At 49.9% G+C, this 21,360-nt stretch overlaps 1 protein-coding gene across 12 annotated transcripts in view; it reads left to right on the forward strand.

The window, feature by feature from the left end:
- The window catches only part of CLASP1 (cytoplasmic linker associated protein 1), a 263,446-nt gene extending 242,906 nt beyond the window's left edge, over window positions 1–20,540 (forward strand). For all 12 annotated transcript variants that reach the window (XM_043488028.1, XM_043488035.1, XM_043488036.1 and 9 more), the window contains 3 exons: window positions 5,098–5,304; window positions 6,532–6,648; window positions 17,566–20,540. In XM_043488028.1, the coding sequence (XP_043343963.1) occupies window positions 5,098–5,304; window positions 6,532–6,648; window positions 17,566–17,652 (411 nt within the window). In that variant the 3' untranslated portion in view covers window positions 17,653–20,540. The remainder of the gene's footprint in view (window positions 1–5,097; window positions 5,305–6,531; window positions 6,649–17,565) is intronic.
- Window positions 20,541–21,360: the final 820 nt, after the last annotated feature.

The following is a 21,360-nucleotide window of genomic DNA, read 5'->3' on the forward strand; positions in this document are numbered from 1 at the left end:
GGTTTGGCTTGTTTGGGGAAGTTTGATTCTTAAATAAATATAAAACAACCACTGTTATGTCTCCCTGGGGTTTTATTTTGAACTCATTTCTAGTTAATTTAATGTTTTAAGATTGCAGAGAATTAAAAAAGCTAAACCAGACTATATTTTTAAAATGGAACTTTTCAGGACCTCTTGGCAAATAGAATGGCCTGTGCAAAGCAGTGGTGTGTCAGAGAGAAAGCGCTTTAGTGATGAGCTGATATTCTGCTTCAAATCCCAGTCAAAATCATTCTAGCCAAGGCTTCACCAAATCCTTGGCTCTGGAATGGCCCTTAGAAGCTTCTTGGGGTAGCGGCCACGTGTCATTGGGTTCTGGCAAACAGTGCATTGTGTGAGTGTGGAGAGATTACTTCACCTCTCTGGACCTTGGTTTTCCTAATCTGTTAGCCCAGGGAGTGGGCCGCACGGTTATCTGCGTGTCATCTGGCCTCAAGATAATTGAGGCTGCTATTGAATAACAAGCCTAAACCTTCCTAGATTCCAAATCTCCGGTTTTCTTTGGGCCCAATCTTGGCATGTGGCCAGGAGCCCTGTTTCCTTTGTAACTTTTAGCCTTGTAACAAAAAGACAAAACCAGAAACCTGTATAGTCGTTTAGAGGGTCAAAGTTGCTGCGCCAGTTTGACAGTCACGGCACAAACTCTGGTAAATGTTTTGTGATTGGAGGCGCAGGGGAGGGGGTTGGGGAGTGTCTGAGACGTCAGGGAACGTACGGTTTAGTTGAGGTTAGAGCAGAAGACTCCACGGGGGCCCAGAGGGACGCGCTCTGGGAGTCTGGGGCGCTCTGGGAGGGCGCCGACGACACGAGTCAGGCCGCGGGCCTAGTGCAGGCCGCGGGCCGGGGGGACGTGTCTGGGCCGGGTCTGCTGCACCATCCTGGCCCCAGGCGTGGCCGCGACGTGCCAGGCACAGCGTCCAGCCCTGAGAGACGGCAGCCGCAGCCCCACAGCTACTCAGGGCAAGGAGACACGGCCCCTCCTCTCTGGTGATCTACCTCCTAGGAGCCAGATGTGACGCCTGCCCTTTACTTCCATAGCCTCAGAAAGGGTGTCTTACTGAGAGACAGAGCTTGTCTGGAGAAAGCAGTCACGTGGTTTGGTGTAGGGCAAATGAAGGCTGAGGGATGGTGATGGAAGACCTGTTTAACATCAGAGCTTTGGGGTCTGGAGACCAGTCCTCCTCCTGCGGTGACCAGTTGGTTAGCTGAGTAGCTGGGGATGGGTCTCAGCCTCCTGAGCGTCGGAAGTGCCGGCACTTGAGGTGAACTGGGGCTGCGGGACGCCTGCCCCTCATGGGGCTGACGTTCATGTCAAGGGAGTGAGTAGGCTAACGCTGTTGACAACTGCAGACACAGTCCTTTTAATCCTCTTCCACTGAAGTAGGTAGACCGGTTCTGAATAGAATTGTGGTTGGGGTTTTCCTGTTTTATGTAAACCAGAAATCACTGCATTTCTTGAAATGCATGTCAGAAGGCTATTGAAATGTGGGTGAATTAACTGTGGGCTGTGTGTATTGGGCTCCCATGTTGGTTGACTCGGTGTCCACAGTGGAGTGGCCATCACACTCCTGCACTTGAGGCCAGGAAATACCAGGAGTTGACGGGTTTTGGGAGATGCAGAGGAGCCTTCTGTGTGCTGCCCATCTTCCGCTTCCTTGACTCCTCTAGGGACCAGCCAGCCCAGCGCTCCTGGCATCCTCCAGGGCGGCAGACATGGCCACCTCCTGGGCGTCCAGCCCCTCTGACTCCACAGCGTTGTTCCCCGTTGGCTGTGATTCCACCCCTTGAGGTGGGACAGAGTGCGTCTCCGCCTCAGAGCCTTACCACGCTTGAGACGGTGTTGCGCTCAATCTGCCCCGGAGGGGAGTGATGGCTGTGGGGTTAGAGGCTGTTTGATGTAGACTCTGCCTTTTGAAATCGGGCACGTGCATTTTCAAGAGAAAGTACTGTCTAGGTAGGGTAGGGAGATAAAGTGTCACCATCCAAACTGATGTCGGCATACTAGATTCAGGCCCCCTCCCTTCATTTTACTTATGAGGGAAGCAGGCGCAGACAGTACAAGAAGCATCCCTCAGCTTCACCTCATTGGCAACAGAGCTAGGTCCCCGAGCTTGGGCCCTGAAGCTTTTTCCTACCCGCCCTCCCTCTGGGGCCAGGCCTGACAGACGGGGACTTGCATGCTGGGTTCAGGTCCCTGGTGGTGACCATCTCACCAGAGAGACGGCCTCCCCACCATGGTGGGCCCACAGCCCCATCATCCTGCCTGTTTTGTGAGGTCTTCCCGGCTTTCCCCAGAAGGTGGCGCCAGCGTCTCCCTTAGCTTTTAAATGCCTGGGGCTGAGCTAGGTGTACCTTGGGGAAGGAAATGGCAGCGCACTCCAGTATTCTTGCCTGGAGAAGCCCTGGCAGGCTCCTCTGTCCACGGGGGTCGCAAGAGTCGGATAGGGCTTAGTGACCAAACTACTGCTGCTAACTGGGTGTACCTGCTTGTTGTCATCTCTGAACACTTGCTTGCTTGTGCGTGGGAGTCAGCCAGCTACACTGCCGTGCCTGTGACAGGGCGCAGTCCGTCTTTGTGAACCTAAAGCATGCGCTTCAAATTGTGACAGTTCTGTGCTCTCAAAGAAACCTTATCTTTAAGCAAACATTCATCAATATTCTGAGTAATGATCTCATTTTTCAAAAAGTTAGATAAGGAAATTATGCTTTTCCGAGCTAGACACTGTTAATTCACTGACTTGGAAAAAGAAGAATTCCTGTGTTTCTACCAGACTGCAGAAAAATCAGCAGAATTGGAACCGTTTTGGTCACTTGGGGTTGGTAATGACCCAGAAGTCGGCCTGACCCCACACTCTCTCATTGTCTTCACCGTCTCTGAGAACTCCTGTTTGCCCCTCTGGCCCCCGTGTCTACCAAAGAGCACTCTCCTCCTCCTCTCTGTCGCCTGTGTTTACTTTGCTCTCTGCTTGCTTACATTTATAATCTTTGCTTCTTATGTTACATAGAACACAGGGGTGAAACTTAAAGTTCACCCTGCGTCAGGCAGCCGGCCAGCAGCGGGAGCCTGGCATGCAGAGGGAAGTCAAGAGCAGCAATCCCCTGTGCCAAAAACAGCGTCTGCCTTGGGAAACTCGCTGCAGCCTCCGTGAAGGGGGGCCTCAGATGGACCTCCTTGAAGTGCAGCTTCTGGCATTTTCTCTTTAGGCATTTTCAGAAAACCTAGGTTTGATTAAATGCCTCCTGCAAGCAACTTCAAGAATTCCTGAGTTTTATCAGAGGAAGTTCTCCTTGGGCTCAGGTTTCAGCTCCACATACCCAAGCTGGTCTGTTCCCCAGCAGCTCCCTGCAAGTTAACGCCCGTGACCTGGATGAGAGTGAAGCCCGGAGAGGCTGGTGGGGAGGAGGAAACCGTAGCGAGAGAGCCTCACCGGAAACCTGGCCATTTATCTCCCTGTCCGGTCGGTGCCGTTTGCATCCCTGAGGGGCGCCGGGAGGTTTCCGCTTTACTCCTGTCGAGACTCAAGTGCGGCCGCCAGGACTTCTTCCCGGTCCCTCCCCCGGTCCTGTGTCCTCCTGCCCACCCGGCTCTCTCCCCCTCTTGGTCGTCTCTTACGTTGCTCTACATCAGTGTCTTCCAGTTTGGGATACGATCAATGAAATCGCCCAGTATTTTCTGACCCTTGCATTTTTTTCTCCCCCCATGTTTAGAAACTAAGACCTCAGATTTCACCAGTTAGTATTACTCAGTTTTCTGACCAGCGTCTTGTGACACCTATACACTGATTTCTTACAGTTGAAGGGCATTGGTGTCCCACCGCAGGGCCAAATTAGAGAAGGGATGGACCCCTCTTCCACCATCTGCCTAGCTGTGTGTCACAGGCCAAACACTTGGCTTTCCCACGTATGCCGTGGACGGACCAGAGTCCTCAGGACACACATGAGCTGAGGAGGAAGAAGAGCACTTCATCTAGTGATTGCTGCGTGATGGGGCCCTTCTAATGACACGCCGTTGTTCTCCAAACAAACCGACCACTGGCGAAAACTAACCTGAACTCAGGTCTCTTTTCCAAAGGACAGATCTGTCGCCCTTCCATTGTGTCACCCAGAATGGACCTTCTGGGCCTTGTACAGTTGATTTCCCCAGAGCCCAACTTGGTCCTCTGGAGATGTCTTGACTTCCTCCTCCTTTTCTGGGCCAGCTCCTCCGTTGGAACATGTAAATGCAGATCAGCAAGGCACGCCCTGGAGCTGACTGCCAGTCATGAACATTTACACACACACACACATGCATGCATGCTGTGGGAAAATGAGTTGGACCAGCATTTATTGAGCTCTTCGTGCATGGTGGCACTGTTGGGTGTGGGGGACAGAAGGTGGCTGAGACGGGAACTGACCTCCAAGGAGCCCTTAGTCTCGTGGGGAGACCGTGTCATCAAAGCATGTAAGTGCAGTGGTCACGGTGCACCGGGGGCTTCCTGGGGGTTCTGGTGAGGTGAGTGCATCCTGCCGGCCAAGTGACGCGCGTAGGTGAGCAGCAGTGAGAAAAAGTGAAGGGGGCAGCCTGGGCACTAACGTGGCTGGCAGGGCTCCGGCTTGCCCCACTTCCTCCATCTGCTCCTGGCCAACTGGAAGGTAGCAGACCCCACCCTGGGGACCCCGCCTGCTGCCCCCTGGACCTTTGCATCCTCGTGCAGCCCCTCCGCGCGGACCACCCACCTTGCCCAGCACCAGCCTCTGAGGCCTGTGCTCAGCTCAGCCGCTGCCACCCAGGAATGTGTGAACACACGAATGCACACAGGTTGGGGAAGGACAGTAGGAGGAAATTAATCATGGCCGTAAAGTTTCTAAGGATCTTATGAGCTGGAGCGCAGAATGTGACTCTTAGAGTGAGGTTACCTCTCTGCCCCTGCTCCTCCGGCTGACCCTGTGGGCGCGAAAGCGTAGCCGGGGTGGTGGTGGTGGCGGGGGGTCTCCAGCACTAAGCGCCGCGTGCCTGTCGCTTGGCCTTTGAAGTGTGTGTTGTGGTGTGGAGCCCACTCACCTGGGGGCATGTTTCAGGTGGTGAGGGCTGCCGAAGAAGCCGCATCCACGCTGGCCAGTTCCATCCACCCAGAGCAGTGCATCAAAGTGCTGTGCCCCATCGTCCAGACAGCCGACTACCCCATCAACCTGGCCGCCATCAAGATGCAGACCAAAGTCGTCGAGAGGATCGCCAAGGAGTCCCTGCTGCAGCTCCTCGCAGACATCATCCCAGGCCTGCTGCAGGTGAGCGCCTCGTGGCAACCTGGCCGCTCAGCGCATGGGGTGGGCGTGGTCTCTCCTGGCCCACCCTCCCTGAACACAGAGGAAGTTCTTCCAGGCAGCCCAGACCTGGGGCCCACAGAATGAACTTTCTGTTTACTGTGAACATGTTTTGATCTTTCTTTGTTGTTCATTCCTTACTGCATGGCTGATGGGCCCAGCCCTGGGCAGGGTGAGCTGTGGAACCCAACATCAAACAGTGGTCCTTGTCCTAATCTGGCCAACAAATAGTAATTGAAACCCTTAGAGGCGTGAGGCATTGAGTTAAATAGACTGGAAGGCAAGGTGCCTTCTGCTGGGACCCTGCTTCAAGGAGCTGACAGCCCTCTCTGGGGCTTGGTACTCCTGTACCAACAGCTGCAGGTCAGGGCCGCTGCTGTGTGCGGAGTTACTGGGGTGGATGTGGGTGGTTCTGAGATCCGGGTGGAGGCTGATCTCTAGGTTGAAGGGCTCAGAGAAGAGGTAGTTTAGACTTGGGCCCTAGAGAGGAATTTCAGTGGAGAAGGGTAGACAGACATTGGTTTACACTTAATAAACGGTGCTGTTTGCTGAGCATGGGGCTCAGGGCTTGTAAACACACCCAGCCGAGGCCTGGAGCATCCCAGGCGGAGGGAAAGGCAGAGAGTCCGGAAGGTCCCAGAGGCTGCTTGGAGAGAAGCGGGCGGTCCTGTCTGGGTTTGGGGAGGGAGGAGCTAGGCTGTGGGCCAGCTGGAGAGGGGTGTGGAGGTCTGCCCCACTGCAGGACGACCCACGGACAGTGGGGAGTTTATCCACAGTGAGTGACATAGTTCTCATTTCTTTAAAAGGGTTTGCACATGTGAGGTTTGCTTTACCATGGTGAGAAGCAGCCACTTACTCTCCCCCTTAATTTCCTTTTCTCAGTCTCTTCTCTCACGTGTCTTGGCTGGTGCTGCCCGGGTTTTTTGGCAGCTCACGATACAGCATCGTTCTCTGTGGAAGAGACCAGCTCACCAGCCTCCTCCCTGCCACCCCAAAATCAGCTCACTCTTGACACCATTGCATGTGGCCTCTTTGGGGCCAGAGCTCTCAGGGTTCATCGGCAGAGCCCGGGGCATCCAGATGGCTCCCAGCATGGCCGAGGTTGAGGTGTGCGAGCGTGGGAGCATTGGTGCGATGCCGTCAGCCGGGCAGCGCTTTGATCGCGGTTCCTCTCTGTCCCTCTGGCTGCAGGGCTACGACAACACGGAAAGCAGCGTGCGCAAGGCCAGCGTGTTCTGCCTGGTGGCGATCTACTCTGTGATCGGGGAGGAGCTGAAACCTCACCTGGCGCAGCTCACGGGGAGCAAGGTATGGGTGCTGTTACGCGGCCAGGTCGTGCGCCGGGCCTCCCAGTGTCCCGGGCCCGCCGCCCTGCCGGTCTGGGCTGCAGACAGACTTCCTCAGCGCGTGTGAGCTCGCTGGGCCTTACTCTCCAGGGGCGTGTCTCTAAAGACAAGGTGAACAACTGTGTAGTGACGTCACCAAGGTACGACGCAGTCTGCTGTCGCTCCTGTTTCTGACATGATAGTTTTGAACTTCTAATTTATCCCCAAAAGGAAGATGGCTTTGTTTAGAAGCCAGCTTGTTTTCTGTCTGAAACACTGAGGACATTTGCCTGCTGGCTTCACGCCTATCTGGGGGGCTTCGGGTCCCGTGGGTGAGTGTAACGATGGCCGCCTCTCACTGTGCCCAGCGCGTCCCGTGTAACGATGGCACTCTGCAGGGTGAGGATGCCGATCCTGCCCGCGACCCACCTGAGGGCCCGTGGTGGTCGTACTGCCTCTTGTTCCTTCTAGAATCGGGCAGAAAATGAGACAAAGGGGCCAGTGGCTCATGGAAGAGGAGAGTGACTGGAGTGCTTGCTGGTTTAAAAATGAGCTCAGATCTGATGAACCCGCTGGGGAGAGAGGACAGCCACCCTGATCTCGGGCGGGAGGGGCCAGGAGCTGGGCCGTGGTGAGGCCCCTGCCCCGGGGACTGCCTGGGAAAATGTGTCGCTGAAGTTACGGAGGGCCCAGGCAGGGGTGTGAATGCAAACGCACGGAGCCTGAAATTTCTGGCCTCCCTCCTTAGGAAAGAAGGAAGCAGCAGGTGAAGCCTCGTGGCTTTTCAGGCAGGCCTGCTCCTTTGGCACAGTTGGTGAGCGTCTCCACTCGCTGAGTCCGGGGCAGAGCCGGCTCTCCCGCCTTTGTCCCGAGCAGGGCTCGCACCCTCAGTGCTGCCGACACTTCGGGGCACTTTGTGGTGGGGGCACCATCCCTGAGGTCCCAGGAGCGCACCCCACCCTCAGCTGATGTCCCCACACCTGGTCAGGTGTCCCTTTGGGACAGAGTCAGCCTTGGTAGAGAGCCACTGGTCCAGAAGAAGATGTATCAGCAACTGGGCTGGAAGGTCTGAGCAGAGCAGGTGTGGTGGGCACTGCTTCCCCGGGATCCGTTTCCCGTGCTCTCCCTCCCATCGCTGCTCCTGCAGAGGTGCGTGCCCGGCCCTCCCTGACGACGGCCTGCAGGGCGATGAGCCGAGAGTGCCCAGCAGTGTACGGGCCAGGAGCACCTGCCTCTGCCGCTGCTCTCAGGGACACACGGCTGCTCCATAGCAGCCGTGGGGCCCTCACAGATAGTCTTCACAAAGGGATAATGTTTTCCAGATCTCGGTTTTCTGGTCCTTTCTACCCTCGGGAGTAAGGGGGCTGTCCTGTCATCTCACTTGACCCCGCCACCGAGGGGCTGAGAGAAGGCAGGTGTCTTCTCACCCCTGTGCTCTGGTTGACCTGCTGCCCCTTGCAGCGGTGGCGTAGGGTCTGGAGCCCAGTCCTGCTCCGAGCCAGCGTTCCCACCTCCCCACTGATGACATCAGTCACCCTGGAGTGCTGAGGTAGGCTGGCCTGACACCTGTCCGCAGCACAGCGCGTCCAGTCTTGACGGTTTTTATATGCGACAGCTCCGATGTGTTAACGTGAACTTTGTAAGACTCCAATGCACATCCCCTAAAACAAACAAACACCCCCCTCCCACCCACGCCTCCAGCACGGGCTGCTGACAGCATGTGGTGCTAAGTCAGAAAGAGAATCAAGCCGCGGCTTCCTGCTTCTGTCCCCGGGCCTGGCAGAACCCCCTTCTGCTACTTACATGAGGTTGATAAGTGACATCGGGCTCTGTGGAGGAAGGCCGGATGCAGGGTTGGAGTGGGGGGGCTTGTGAGGTGCACCCTGAAAAGTGGCCCATTGCTGTGGCAGCAATACCAGCTTTAGGATCAGAAAACCCGCTTTCTAGTCTCGGTCTCCCACTCACTAGCCGTGTGACTGTGAGCAGCCTTTCCTTTCCACCTCTCGCTCTTGGTAAAATACATGTGACATGAAATCTACTGTCTTAACCACGCGTTAGTGTGCGGTTCACAGACACCAAGTGTTCATATGATTCATGTTCATCCCCACCACCCATCTCCAGAGCACTTTTCATCTTGGAAAACTGAAACCCATTAAATAATGTTCCCCAGTTCCCCAGTCCCTGTCAGCCACCATTCTGCTTTCTTTGGTGTGAATACTGGTGAGTGGAATCCTACAGTGTTTGTCTGTTTGTGACTGGTGTATCTCATTTTGGTTCACCCACACTGTAGCAGGTATCAGAATTTCCTCTCATTTTAAGGCTGAATAATAGCCCAGTGAATGTACATAATAGCACGTTGCTTGCCCGTTTCTTGGTGACGGCCTTGTAGATTGCTTCCATGGCTTGGCTTTTGTGAACATGGGGGCACAGATGTCCTTTGGGACCCCACTTTTAATTCTTTGGGGTTTTTGAGGAGAACTGCAGGACCATGCGATAACTGCCAGCTGCGCCGTCCCAGACCCCACCAGCCATGCCCGAGGCTTCAGCGTCTCCGCATTCACTTGTTCTCTTCTCTTTTTGGCAGCAGCCCTCCTCATGGCTGCTCTGAGGCAGTGTTTCACTGTAGTCTTGCTTTGCGTTTCCCTGATGATCCGTGATGTTGAGCATCTTTTCATATGCTTGTTGGCCAGCTGCATATCTTCTTCAGAGAAATGTCTATTCTAGCCCTTTGTCATTTTTAAATTATGTTGCTTGGTTTTTTTGTTGTCAGTGTTATTGTTGAATTAACAGAAGTTCTACCCATATTCTGGATATTAACCCCCTGACCTTTGATGCACAACTTTTTTAAATTTTTGTGAAATCCAATTTGTCTGTTGTTTTTTTGCCTCTGCTTTTGCTGTCGTATCAATAATCATTGCCAAATCCATAGTGAAGCTTTTGCCCTTTGTTTTTTTCCAATAGTTTTATAGTTTTAGCTTTTAATGGAGGTCTCTGATCCATTTTGAGTAAATTTTTGTGTATGGTATTATTAGGTAAGGGTCCAACTTCATTCTTTTGTGTGTGGATATTCAGCTTTCCCAGTTCCGTTTGTTGAAAAGACTTTCTGTTTCTCCAGAGAACCACATTGGGATTTTGATAAGGATTCCATTGAGTGTATAGGTAGCTTTGGGTAGTATTGACCTCATAATATTGTCTTCCAACCCATGAGCATGGGATGTCTTTTTTTTTTAACCTCTATACATGAGTTTTTAATTTTTAATTGAGATAAAAATGAACATATGAAATTGTATTCATTTTGGATGTACAGCATAATTATTTGATATTTATTTATACTGCAGTATGATCACCCAGTAAGTGTAGGTAACATCTGTCACACACATAGCTACGTGATTTTTTTTCTTGTGATGACAGATTTTAAGATCTACTGTTAGTGACTTCTATATATACAGTACAGTATTCTTACTATACTCACTGTACTGTGTAGTACATGGAGTGTCTCTTTGTGTTTTTACTTTCAATAAAATGTGGTAGTTTTTATTGTACAGTACTTTCACTTCCTTGTGTTAATTCCTAAGTGTTTTATTCTTTTTGATACTATTGTGAACGGAATTGTTTTTCTTCGCTTCCTTTTTGGAGTTTTCATTTTTAGTGTACAGAAGTGCAGTTGATTTTTGCTCGTTGATTTTGTAGTCTGCTAGTTTGCTGGATTTCTTTATTAGTCTTAACAATTCTTTGTGGAATCTGTGAGATTTTATACATGTGAGATCCCAGTCATCTCTTGGTATCGCACAGGGATGAGTCTCAGGACCTGCCACAGATAGCAGACTCTGCACGTGCTTGAGCCCTTTCCCTGTAGTTCTGCACCTGGGATTTTCAGCTGAGCACGGATTGTGTGTGCTGGGTGTGTTGAAAAACATCCATGTATGAGTGCATCTTCACAGTTCAAACCCGTGTTGCTCAAGGGTCAACTGTATGTCATCTTTGAACAAAGATAATTTTGCTTCCTCCTTTCCAATGTGAATGCCTTTCTTTTCGTTTCCTGCCTAATTGTTCTGGCTGGAACTTACTGTGTTAGTAGAAATGGTGAAAGCAAGCATCCTCTGCCTTGTTCCTCATCCTAAAAGCAGAGTTGTCAGTCTTTTATCACCGAGCATAATATTCACTGTGTGTCTCTCGTATGTAGCTTTTGATACATTGAGGTACAGACATAGAGATGGTATGGATTTGGTTTCAGCCAGCTGAAATAAAGCAAGTATTGCAATAAAGTAGACTGCACAAATTTTTTGGTTTCCCAGGGTGTATAAAAGTTATGTGTGTACTATACTGCAGTCTGTTACGAGTTTAGTAGCATTATGTCTAAAATATCAATATCTTAACAGAAATGCTGGCCATCGTCTGAGCTTTCAGTGAGTCACAATCGTTTTGCTTGTGGAGGATCTGGCCTCTGTGTTGATGGCTGCCAACTAACCAGGGTGGTGGTTGCTGAAGATTGTAGTGACTGTGTCTTATTTTAAGACAACAGGGACGTTTGCCGAATTGATTGACTCTTCTTTCACAAACAGTTTCTCTGTAGCAGCAATACTGTTTTATAGTATTTTATACACAGTAGAAAAATTGAAGTCAGTCTTCTCAAACCTGCCTCTGTTTAATCAACTAAGTTTATGTAATATTCTAAATCCTTTGTTGTCATTTCAACAGTCTTCACAGCATCTTCACCAGGAGTAGATTGCATCGCAAGAAACCACTTTGTTTGTCCATCCATAAGCAGCAGCTCCTTATCCATTAAAGCTTTTCCATGAGGTTTCAGCGATTCAGTCCTATCTTTAGGCTCCAGCTCTAACTCTAGTTCTCTTGCAATTTCCACCACAGCTGCAGTTCCTTCCTGCACTGAAGTCTTAAACCTCTCAAAGTCATCCAGGAGGGATGGAATCAACTTCTTCCAAACTCCTGTTAATGTTGGTATTTTGACTTCTTTGTTCTTCATGGCATCTAGTATGTTGAATCCTTTCTAGAAGGTTTACAGGTGACTTTGCCCAGATCCATCAGAGAAGTCACTACGGCAGCGATTACCTTACAAAATGTTTTTCTTAGATAGTAAGACTTGAAAGTCAAAATTAGTCCTTGATGCTTGGGCTGCAAAAGTGGTGTTGTGTTATTAGCAGGCGTGAAAGCAACCTTAATTTTGTATATCTTCATCAGAGCTTTTGGGTGACCAGGTACACTGTCAGTGAGCAGTAATATTTTGAAAAGAATCTTTTTTTCTGAGCTGTAGGTCTCAACAGTGGGCTTAAGATATTCAGTCGGCCCTGTTGTAAACAGATGCACTGTCATCCAGACTTTGTTGTTCCATTTATAGAGCGCAGGCAGAGTAGATGGAGCATAATTCTTAAGAGCCCTGGGATTTGCAGAATGGTAAGTGAACACTGGCTTTATTTTAAAGTCACCAGCTGCATTAGCTCCTAATAAGAGTCAGCCTCTGAAGTTTTGAAGCCAGGCATTAACTTGTCCTCTCTGGCTGTCGAGTACTACATGGCATCTTCTTCCAATATAAGACTGTTTGCCTGTGTTGAAAATCTGTTGTTTCGTTGTAGCCACCTTCATGAATTGTCTTAGCTAAATCCTCTGGATAACTTGCTGCAGCTTCTGCATCAGCAGTTGCTGCTTCACCTCACACTTTAATGCTAGGGAAACAGCATATTTCTTTAGACCTCATGAACCAACTTCTGGCAAGTTCAGACTTTTTTCCAGCAACTCGTTCATCTCTCTTAGCCTTCCTAGAATGGAAGAGAGTTAGGGTCTCGATCTGTACTAGGTTTTGGCTTTTAAGGGCATGTTGTGACTGTTTGATGTTCTATGCAGACCCCTTTCTCCATATCAGCAGTAAGGCTATTTTGCTTTGCTTTTGCTTTCTTAGCATTGGTGTGTTCACTGGGTAGCACTTGCAGTTTCTTTTGAGAACTTTTCCTTTATATTCACAACTTGGCTAACTGTTTGACGCAAGAAGCCTAGCTTTTGGCCTGTCTAAACTTTCAATATGCATTTCTTACTAAGCTTAATCATTTCTAGCGAGAGAAATGCAACTCTTTCACTTAAACACTTGAGGCCATCGTAGGGTTTCTACTTGGCCTGATTTCAACAGTATTGTGTCTCGGGGAGATAGGAAGGCTCGTGCACCGGGAGAGAGACGGGGAGATGGTGCAACAGTCAGGACATACACATCTGTGGATGAAGTGTGCTGTCTTCATGTGGACATGGTTCATGACACCCCAAACAACTGCAGTTGTAATATCTAAGAACACTGATTACAGACCACCATAAGGAGTGTAATAATGATGAAAAAGTCTGAAATAATTGTAGAATTACCAAAATGGGACAGTGACTTGTAGGCAGCAGGTGCTGTTGCAAAGTGGCACTGATGGACTTGCTTGCCGCAGTGTTCACAGACCTTCAATGTGGGGAAAAAAGGACTGTCTTCAAAGTACAATAAAGTGAAAACAGCAAAACGAAATACGCCTGTACACCTTCTATGCCGAGTTTGTCTGCTATTTTTATTTTGAAAAGGTATTGAATTTTGCCAAATACTTTTTCTGTGTCAGTTGAAATGATCCTTTGATTTTTTTCCCCCTTCATTCTGTTAATGTGGTATATTATATTTATTAATTTTTGTATGCTGGATCAGTGTTCGTAAGGAACATTGGTCTGTAGTTTTCATATCTTTATCTGACTTTGCTATCAGGACGATGCTGACTTCATAGCGTGAATTCAGAAGTGTTTCTTCCTCTAAGTTTTCTAGAAAAAATTGAGGATTGTGTTAGTTCTCTGAATGCTGGTAGACTTCACCAGTGAAGCCATCTGGTCTGAGGCTTTTCTTTCTCAGATTTTCGATTACTGCTTCAGTCTCTTTACCAGTTACAGGTCTGTCCATACTTTCTCTTTCTTCATGACTCAGTCTTGGTAGGTTTTGTGTTTCCAGGGATTTGTCCGTTTCATCTTGGTTATCTGCTTTGCTCTTGTACAGTTCCTCACAGTATTTTTATCATATCTTTGATTTATGTAGACTCAGTCATAGTGTCCCCACATATGTTTCTGACAATAGTTTGAGTCTTTTCTCTTTTTTCATTAGTTAAAGGTTTGTCAGTTTTGTTGATTTTTTTTTTTTTAAAGAACCAGCTTTTGGCTTTGTTGTCTCTATTTTTTGTTTCACTTATCTAATCTTTATTACTGTTCTCCCTTCTGCAAGCTTGAAGTTCAGTTTATTCTTTCTCTAGTCCCTGAAGATGTGTCGAGTTAGGCTGTTGACACCCGCCTCCCGCCCTTTTTACGTGGAAGCCGTGTCGCCCGTATCGCCGTGGGCCTCCCTCGCTGCACTGCTCTCGCTGCGTCCCTTCTGCTGGTGTTTCCATTGTCACCTGCCTCAAGATACTCTCTAATTTCCTTTGTGATTTACCCTTCAGCCCATTGGTTGTTGGAATGTGTGGTTCAGTTTCCACAAACGTGGGGATTTTTCAGTTTTCTTTCTGTTACTAATCTAACTTCATCTATTGTGGTCGGAAAAGGTACTTTGTGACACCTCTTTTTTAATTTATTGAGATTCAATTTGTGGCCTAACATATAGTCTATCTTGGGAAGGTCTCATCTTAGGCAGAGGTTTTGCCTATTTCTTTTATGTTTAGTTGATCTGCTGTGTTGTTCAAACCCTCCACAGTGGAATAGTGACGTCCCCCAACTATTATTGTGAAACTGTTTCTCCCTTCTGTGCTGTCAGTTTTTGCTTAAATGCTTTGATGGTATATTCCTAGAGGTATAATTATTTATTGTCATTTCCTGCTTTGTGGATCTTTTATTAATCTTTCTGTTTCTTATAACCTTTTTTGATTTAAGCTGTATTTTGCCTAATATTAGTATAGCTACCTTGTACTCTTGGTTACTCTTTGCATGTAATATCCTTTTCCATTCTTTCACTTTGAACTATTTGTGTCTTTGGCTCTAAAGTGAGTCTCTAGTAGACAAAATATAGTTGAATCATGCTTTTTTTAAAAATCCATTTTGCTAATCTCTGTCTTTTGATGGGAAAGTTTGACTCATTCACATTTAAAGTACTTACTGATAAGGAAGAGATTTCTGTCATTTTTGTATTTGCTTTCTGTGTGTATAATAGCTTTTTGCCACTCATTTTCTGTATTATTGGTTTTTTTTGTGTATTTGTTTGCTTTTTATACTGAAACATTTTAATTCTTTTCTCATTTCCTTTTGTGTATATTCTATACCTGTTTTCTTTGTGGATTACAGTTGACATCTAAAGTTATAATCCTGTAATTTGAATATATACCAACTCATTGAGCAAGCTCTCTGAATCCCAGCCATTTCATTTGTAAAATAGGAGAACCTGTTCTGCCTACCTCAGAGGATTAGTTTGAGGTTCAAATATGATTAAAGCTTGTAAACTCAGGGCTTACAAGGGGTTCTGAGTTGCAAATAACTATTAACAATGTTTAGAAGTTCATTTTAACCTGTCTTTCATAGAAATATAACTATCCTGTTTTCTAGATCACTTTTTTCTTCTTTAAAAAATATTCGATTCAGTAAGTGCGTATTAGGAACCTGCTGCCCTCAGCATGTGGGAGACAAACCCTTGTTCCCCCTGAAGTAGCATCAGATAGAGCTGAGGATCAGGACTGGCACATGGGGGGACTTGTGCAGAGGTCCGGGAGTGGCCGGTGGGCCCCGTGAGACAGGTTCTGGTGCTGGGCCAGGGCCTGCTGCAGCAGGAGGGAAGGGAGAGCTCTGGAGGAAGCGGGACTGGCCTGGGCCTGGCTCGGGAGGAGGAGAGGCTGAGCTCCAGGAGGAAGCGGGACTGGCCTGGGCCTGGCTCGGGAGGAGGAGAGGGTGAGCTCCAGGCAGGGGCAGCTCCTTGGGTAGGAGAAGGAGCAGGGACTCAGGAGACATGTTTTCTAAGCAGGGAGCTACCTGGGAGGGGTATCACTTATTTTGCAGGTGGTTGAGTCAAGGCGCAGGAAATGTTTACCTGAGGTCACAGAACTAGTGCTGGAGTTGGTTCTAGAACTCTGCTGGATCTGTGGAGCCTCAGGCCAGTACTTCGTTGAATGTACCAGGGTTTCTCTGGAAGCTGGTTGGCCCTGGTCACATCCTCCTGAGGCTCGGAGCATTAAGATGCCTTGTGTAAAGTGACAGCACCTTGGCCAGCGTGCTGAATGTTAGGTTAAAAGGTCTAAGATTTTGAAAGGTGTGGAATGAAAGACAAGCTGGGATATGTAGTGTAAAGTCATGGCACGCTCCCCTGCAGTTGAAAAGAGCTAAGTCCTGACGTGGGGAGACCCCAGATGGGCTGTTGCATGAAACCAGCCAACTCCAGGACACGCAGGGCAGAGCTCTCAGACCAGCCTTACCTTCTGGGCTCCGTGTCTGTTTGACCGCGCACCTTGCTGGGGCTCAGGGCGCCTCGTGAGGAGCGCTGCTGGGTGCTGGCCTGCTCCCACTGGTTTCTGGGGGCCCGCCTTCTCCTGCAGCACGTGCTCTACTCTGAGCATCTCTTCACGGCCCCCCAAGACCCGCCTCTGCTCCACGGGTTGGCTTATACATGTCTCAGCCTCACAGCCTGTTTAGAGACAGCAAATAAAGAGCTGTGGTCAGTAAATATTTACTAATTCCCTTAATCTTACCAGTTGTGTGTTATGTAGATCTTCATGGGCATTCTACTTCTACAAATAGGTGGGTTTTTTTATTCTTAATATGGTCAGGCACACTATTGACATCAGGTTATTGGTATTCAACAAATATTCTAAGAACTTTCCCTCATAGCTCAGTTGGTAAAGAATCTACCTACAATGCAGGAGACCCTGGTTTGATTCCTGGGTCGGGAAGATCTGCTGGAGAAGAGATAGGCTACCCACTCCAGTATTCTTGGGCTTCCCTTGTGGCTCAGCTGCTAAAGAATCCACCTGCAATGCAGGAGACCTGGGTTCAGTCCCTGGGTTGGGAAGATCCCCTGGAGAAGAGAAAGGCTTTCCACTCCAGTGCTCTGGCCTGAAGAATTCCATGGACTGTATAACGGTCAACGGGGCGCAGAGAGTCAGACACGACTGAGTGACTTTCACTTCACTACCATGTATGTTCATGCTGCTTTAGGTGTTTTGAGGGTCCAGGGGCTTAAGTTAGAACCACATGAGATGTGAGACGTCGAAGGCCTGTTGTGGGGAAGCACTGTGCCCAACGAGGGCATGTTGTATAGTGAAGCGGCATCTGACCTCTGGGAGACTGAGTCTCGTTGGAAGGATCCAGCCCACTGCCGCCCCCAGCATAAGGCAGCATATGCTGAGCCACAGTGGGCAGAGCGGGGTCCAGGGGCAGGAGGACCAAGGGTGCGGATGGGGGCAGCCTGAAGGTGGGCCTCGGACGCCGTGTACCTCAGCAGGTGTCGTGTCCGTGGACAGAAGCAGGTGCAGACGAGGTGTGTGATGGGGAAGGAGCAACTTCTACAGAGGTGTGAGGATAGAAAGCCTGACCTCTGACCTCGGCTTCATTTCTTTATCCCAGGGGAGCAGGCATTGCAGCCTCTCCTCCCGCTCGCTTGGGTGGAGCCGCACCGGCTGCCGTGCCCCCCGCCCGCCCCGAGTGTGCGGGTCTGCCTCTGGAGAGCCTTTCTGCAGGCAGCCCTGAGGCCCACCTCGTGGGAGCACGTGTCCCTCTTCCTGATAACCTCTCATGCCCCCTCCTCTAATCTGACCTCCCGATCGCCCGCTGGCCCCGGTAGGCACTTAGGGAATGTCTGTGCAGTGAATTTCTGCACTGAGGGACGTGCTGTTTTCTTGTGATCACCTGGGCTTTGTTGCTGACTTTGTGATTTTCTTCCTTCTCACCCATTTGTATTTTTCCTTTGCAGATGAAGCTGCTCAACTTGTACATAAAGAGGGCGCAGACCACCAACAGCAACAGCAGCTCCTCGTCCGACGTCTCGACCCACAGCTAATGCAACGCCAGAATCTCCGTGTAGCCCTGGAAGCAATCGGTGGTGCCTCAGAGACCTCCCCGCCATCCCCCCACCCCCGTCGGCTGCCCAGTCAGAACCAGGAGGCCCGCAAATATTTATTACAATCAGTATTTTGATCCCTTCCAGCTTTTGTGTAGAATCATACTGGTATTGAATGTAAGGGAAGCAAGGCCTGTGTTTCATCTTCCTACAGAACAAAACAAAAGGAGTGAGAGAAGAGCCGTCCTCAGACCGCCTGGCCCAGCCACTGAGGCTGTGAAACCGCGTGTGGGGTGCAGTTCTTAAAAGTCAGAGCTCGCTAGCCGATACATGGTAGAAAGTAGCATTTTCTCTTCAGTTAATAACAGGTTTGAGGAGGTTGTATTGAGTTGTGTTTCTCTTTCATCCTGGCTCCCTTCCCTCTGGATCTGGCCTGTGTGGGACAGGGCCCACGCCCTTCACAACTGATACCACGAAAGGGTTTTATATGTTTTAGGTTGCATTTTGAGACTACTAAGAATATGAATCAAGTCTTGGCAAGAAATGGGAAAGAAGCCTGAAGATGGCCTTGTAAAGAGCATGTGATATTTTGCTTACACTCTGCAGCCTGGGGGCTGGCACCCTTTACTGCCTCCTTCCAGGATGGGCTCCCGGCTCCTCCAAACAGCCCCGCTGACGCCACCCCTGCTCCAGAGCTGCTGGGGCAGAGATCTGTGATGACAGTTGAGATCCAGGCACAGAAATCAAGGTAAATCGATAGCCTCAGTTAGCGTGTGCTTGAAGTGGGCCTTCACGCAGCATTGAAAACACAAGAGGAGCTGCTGGTTTCGCTGCTGAGATCTGGGAAATGCCGTGGAACACACCGCCCCTGGAGGCTCAAGTCTAGTCTGGCCTCCTTTCCGCAAGCTGCGCCCAGGCTGCTTGATTCCAGTGTTCTGTCCTGACAGTTGGCAACTCTGCCATCTCCGTTTTTACTTCTTTGTTTAATTTGGGGTTGAGATCAAAGAAAAACCTAGAGAGACCAGGTTATCAGGATCATTTTTTAAAATTTTGTGAAGTACTTCCTCGATCATCTGTTGAAATAATCATGGTTTAAGGAAAAAGTAATTATGATGTGCAGCAAATTGCAGAAAAACAGGATTTGAACCAGTTTAGAGTCTATTTTTCCTTCAGTGAGAAACTTACCCCTTAAAATGTTTTCTTGAGCATTTCATTGCTTCAGTAAAAGTAACTACAGATCTCAAGTCTGTGTAACTAAGTTTCGAGTAAAATTCTTCAAACCAAATGGAAATTCTTTTTGCAATCATGGAAACATTTTAGACTCTCTAAACTGAACTGGTTTTTCCATATTTCCTTATGGAAATTTGTTCCGTTCTTTTCCCCATGCCTGTTCTGATGTTAATTTTTAATGAGGTGTTTGCTGCTCAGGTGCAGAATCTCGGCAACTGCCAGGTTGTATGGGTCCCACCTCTGAGCTCCGCAGACCCTCTAGCCTTGACGTTGGAAGTCCTGAAAGACACTGTAGCAGAACGCAACTTGTTTTCATTCAGAATTTATTTTAGATACTTTATTTGGAAATAGGCACTGAAAATGGAGGTCCAGGAGCAGTGAGGCTGGGGTGCCTTCACTGCGTGTGTGGGTGTGTGTGGGTGTGTGTGTGGGTGTGTGTGGGTGTGTGTAGGGGGTATCCTGCACGTGTAGGAGGTGCCCTGCTGCTGCTGTTGAGAGAACTTCAGGGGTGTGTTTTAAGTGATCAAACATAGTTGACTCTTTTGGCTCAAAACATAGCAAGACCAGGCCTTACTTTCATTGATAAATACCGTTTGTTCATATGTCGCTTTCGGGGTCTCTTTCTTACCCCCTACAAACAAGTCCAAGTGTCTGATGACTCTTCTGGGGCAGAAACTGTCTTTTTTCCTGCCTAGTGTGTGTAGAAAGGCCTTTCTCCTTCAGCTCGTGGACACCCAGGTTGCTGTGGCCCCCTACCCCGGAGTCGGGAAGGACCTTGAGCATGGCCGCGTGTCCTCCTGGCGCTCACAAAGGGCTCGCCTTGAATGTCACTTGCCCAACCTCGGTCTCCCAACCCAGAGGGAGCCGCCACCCCCAGGTCTCTGGGCCTCCTGGGAGGAGACTCGCATGCAGCCACAACCTCAGGGGGCCACCCCCTCCAACCGACAGCTGCAACTGCCCTGCCTGGCCGCCACCTCCATGCAGGCCTCCTGTCTGGATGAAACAGCAGAACACAGCGAGCAAAGCGCCCAAAACTCCGTCTGCCTCCCCCGTTCGCCTGACTGCCCGGGGCCCCGAGAAGCCCGCCGATGCCACCACTGGGCCGGGGCGCCGGGCTCCTGCTTCCCCTCGCGCTGTGGCCGGGGGAGGCTCCGCCTTCCCAGGGCGCCGTGGCCACAGGCGCCTGCCACAGCCCCACTAGCTTCTCGGTCATGCAGGCAGCGCAGCTGCGCCTGATCTGTCTCCTCAATCTTTTTCTTTCCCCGCCGCCCTTTATTTATCAAGCATAATATTACACAGTAAAGAAGAGCAAATAAGAACTTTGTAGAACCTCACCCAGACTTTGCTAACGATGATATTTGAAAATGAGAACAACGCTCTGAAAAACATCCACCACCAAAATAGTTTTGTTGGCACTGTTCACACGCATGGTCCCCCACATCCCCAGGTTGGGTTTTTGTTTGTTGGTTTTGGTTTTTTTAGGGGCTTTTTCATGTTACATCCATATCTGTATTTATATCTTATTTGTTTCACTTTCAAGTGTATCATGGCAAATGTACAGATTTTCTTTTTTTGTTAATAATGTGCTAGGATTTGCTAAAAAAGGAAACACAAAAACCCTTTTGAGTTTGCCCTAGAATAAATGAGACTTAATTCAATTTCTGACATCCAAGCGGTCTTTCTTGCTGCCGTGCCCTGTAGGTAGCATATCGCGTCTCTGGGACGTCAGAACAAGGCCACATTTCTGAAGGATTGAGGGGCCATGTTGGGGATCTCATGAGGTCGGTAGATGGGACTGCAGGGGGACGCCCGTGTCCTAGGGGCCAGGGGCCGAGAACAGGCCGGAGGCAGGATAGAACTCTCGGGGAAGGGTTTGGGGGCGCCCTGTCAGCTGCAGGCCTGCGGAGGAACAGGTGCATGACCAAAGGGCGCTGGCCCCGTCTCTGGCGCCTCACTTGGGTGTAGGAACAATTTTGAGTCTTCAGTTCTGTGACGCATCTCAGTTTCCCCGCCTGGTGACTGTGAGCCCCTTCTGCCCTGCGGCCCACCTCCTCCTGCCCACTGGGCGTGAGCTCACGATTGGTATAAAAATCAAGAGCTGGCTTCAAGTTTCTGCTCCCTCCATCGCCCCCTCGGGCCACTGTTCTTGTGGATAAACCTGAGTCAGACCTCGTGGAGGTGCTGGGAGGGCCCGTGAGTGTCGTAAGTGAAGCTGCAGCCTGGCGCTTTGCTGTGGGCGAAGGGACACAGAGACAGCTGAGCGCCCCCGATACCCCCTCCGCCCCCCTGGGCCTGGTGCCCAGCTCCCACTCCCCGGAGCAGGTGTGCCGTCTGCGTTTGGGTCTCTGGCCCCTGCTGCCATTGCCCCCCTCACCCCAAGGCTGCCAGGAAGCCCCTGCGCCGGCTTCGGGTGCTCAGCAGCCGTGGCTGAGGGGGTGGGCACGGATGCCCACCGTAATCAGCGGGGCTTGGCTTGGG

This window comes from Cervus canadensis, chromosome 15 (assembly GCF_019320065.1).
Source record: "Cervus canadensis isolate Bull #8, Minnesota chromosome 15, ASM1932006v1, whole genome shotgun sequence".
Taxonomy (NCBI): domain Eukaryota; kingdom Metazoa; phylum Chordata; class Mammalia; order Artiodactyla; family Cervidae; genus Cervus; species Cervus canadensis.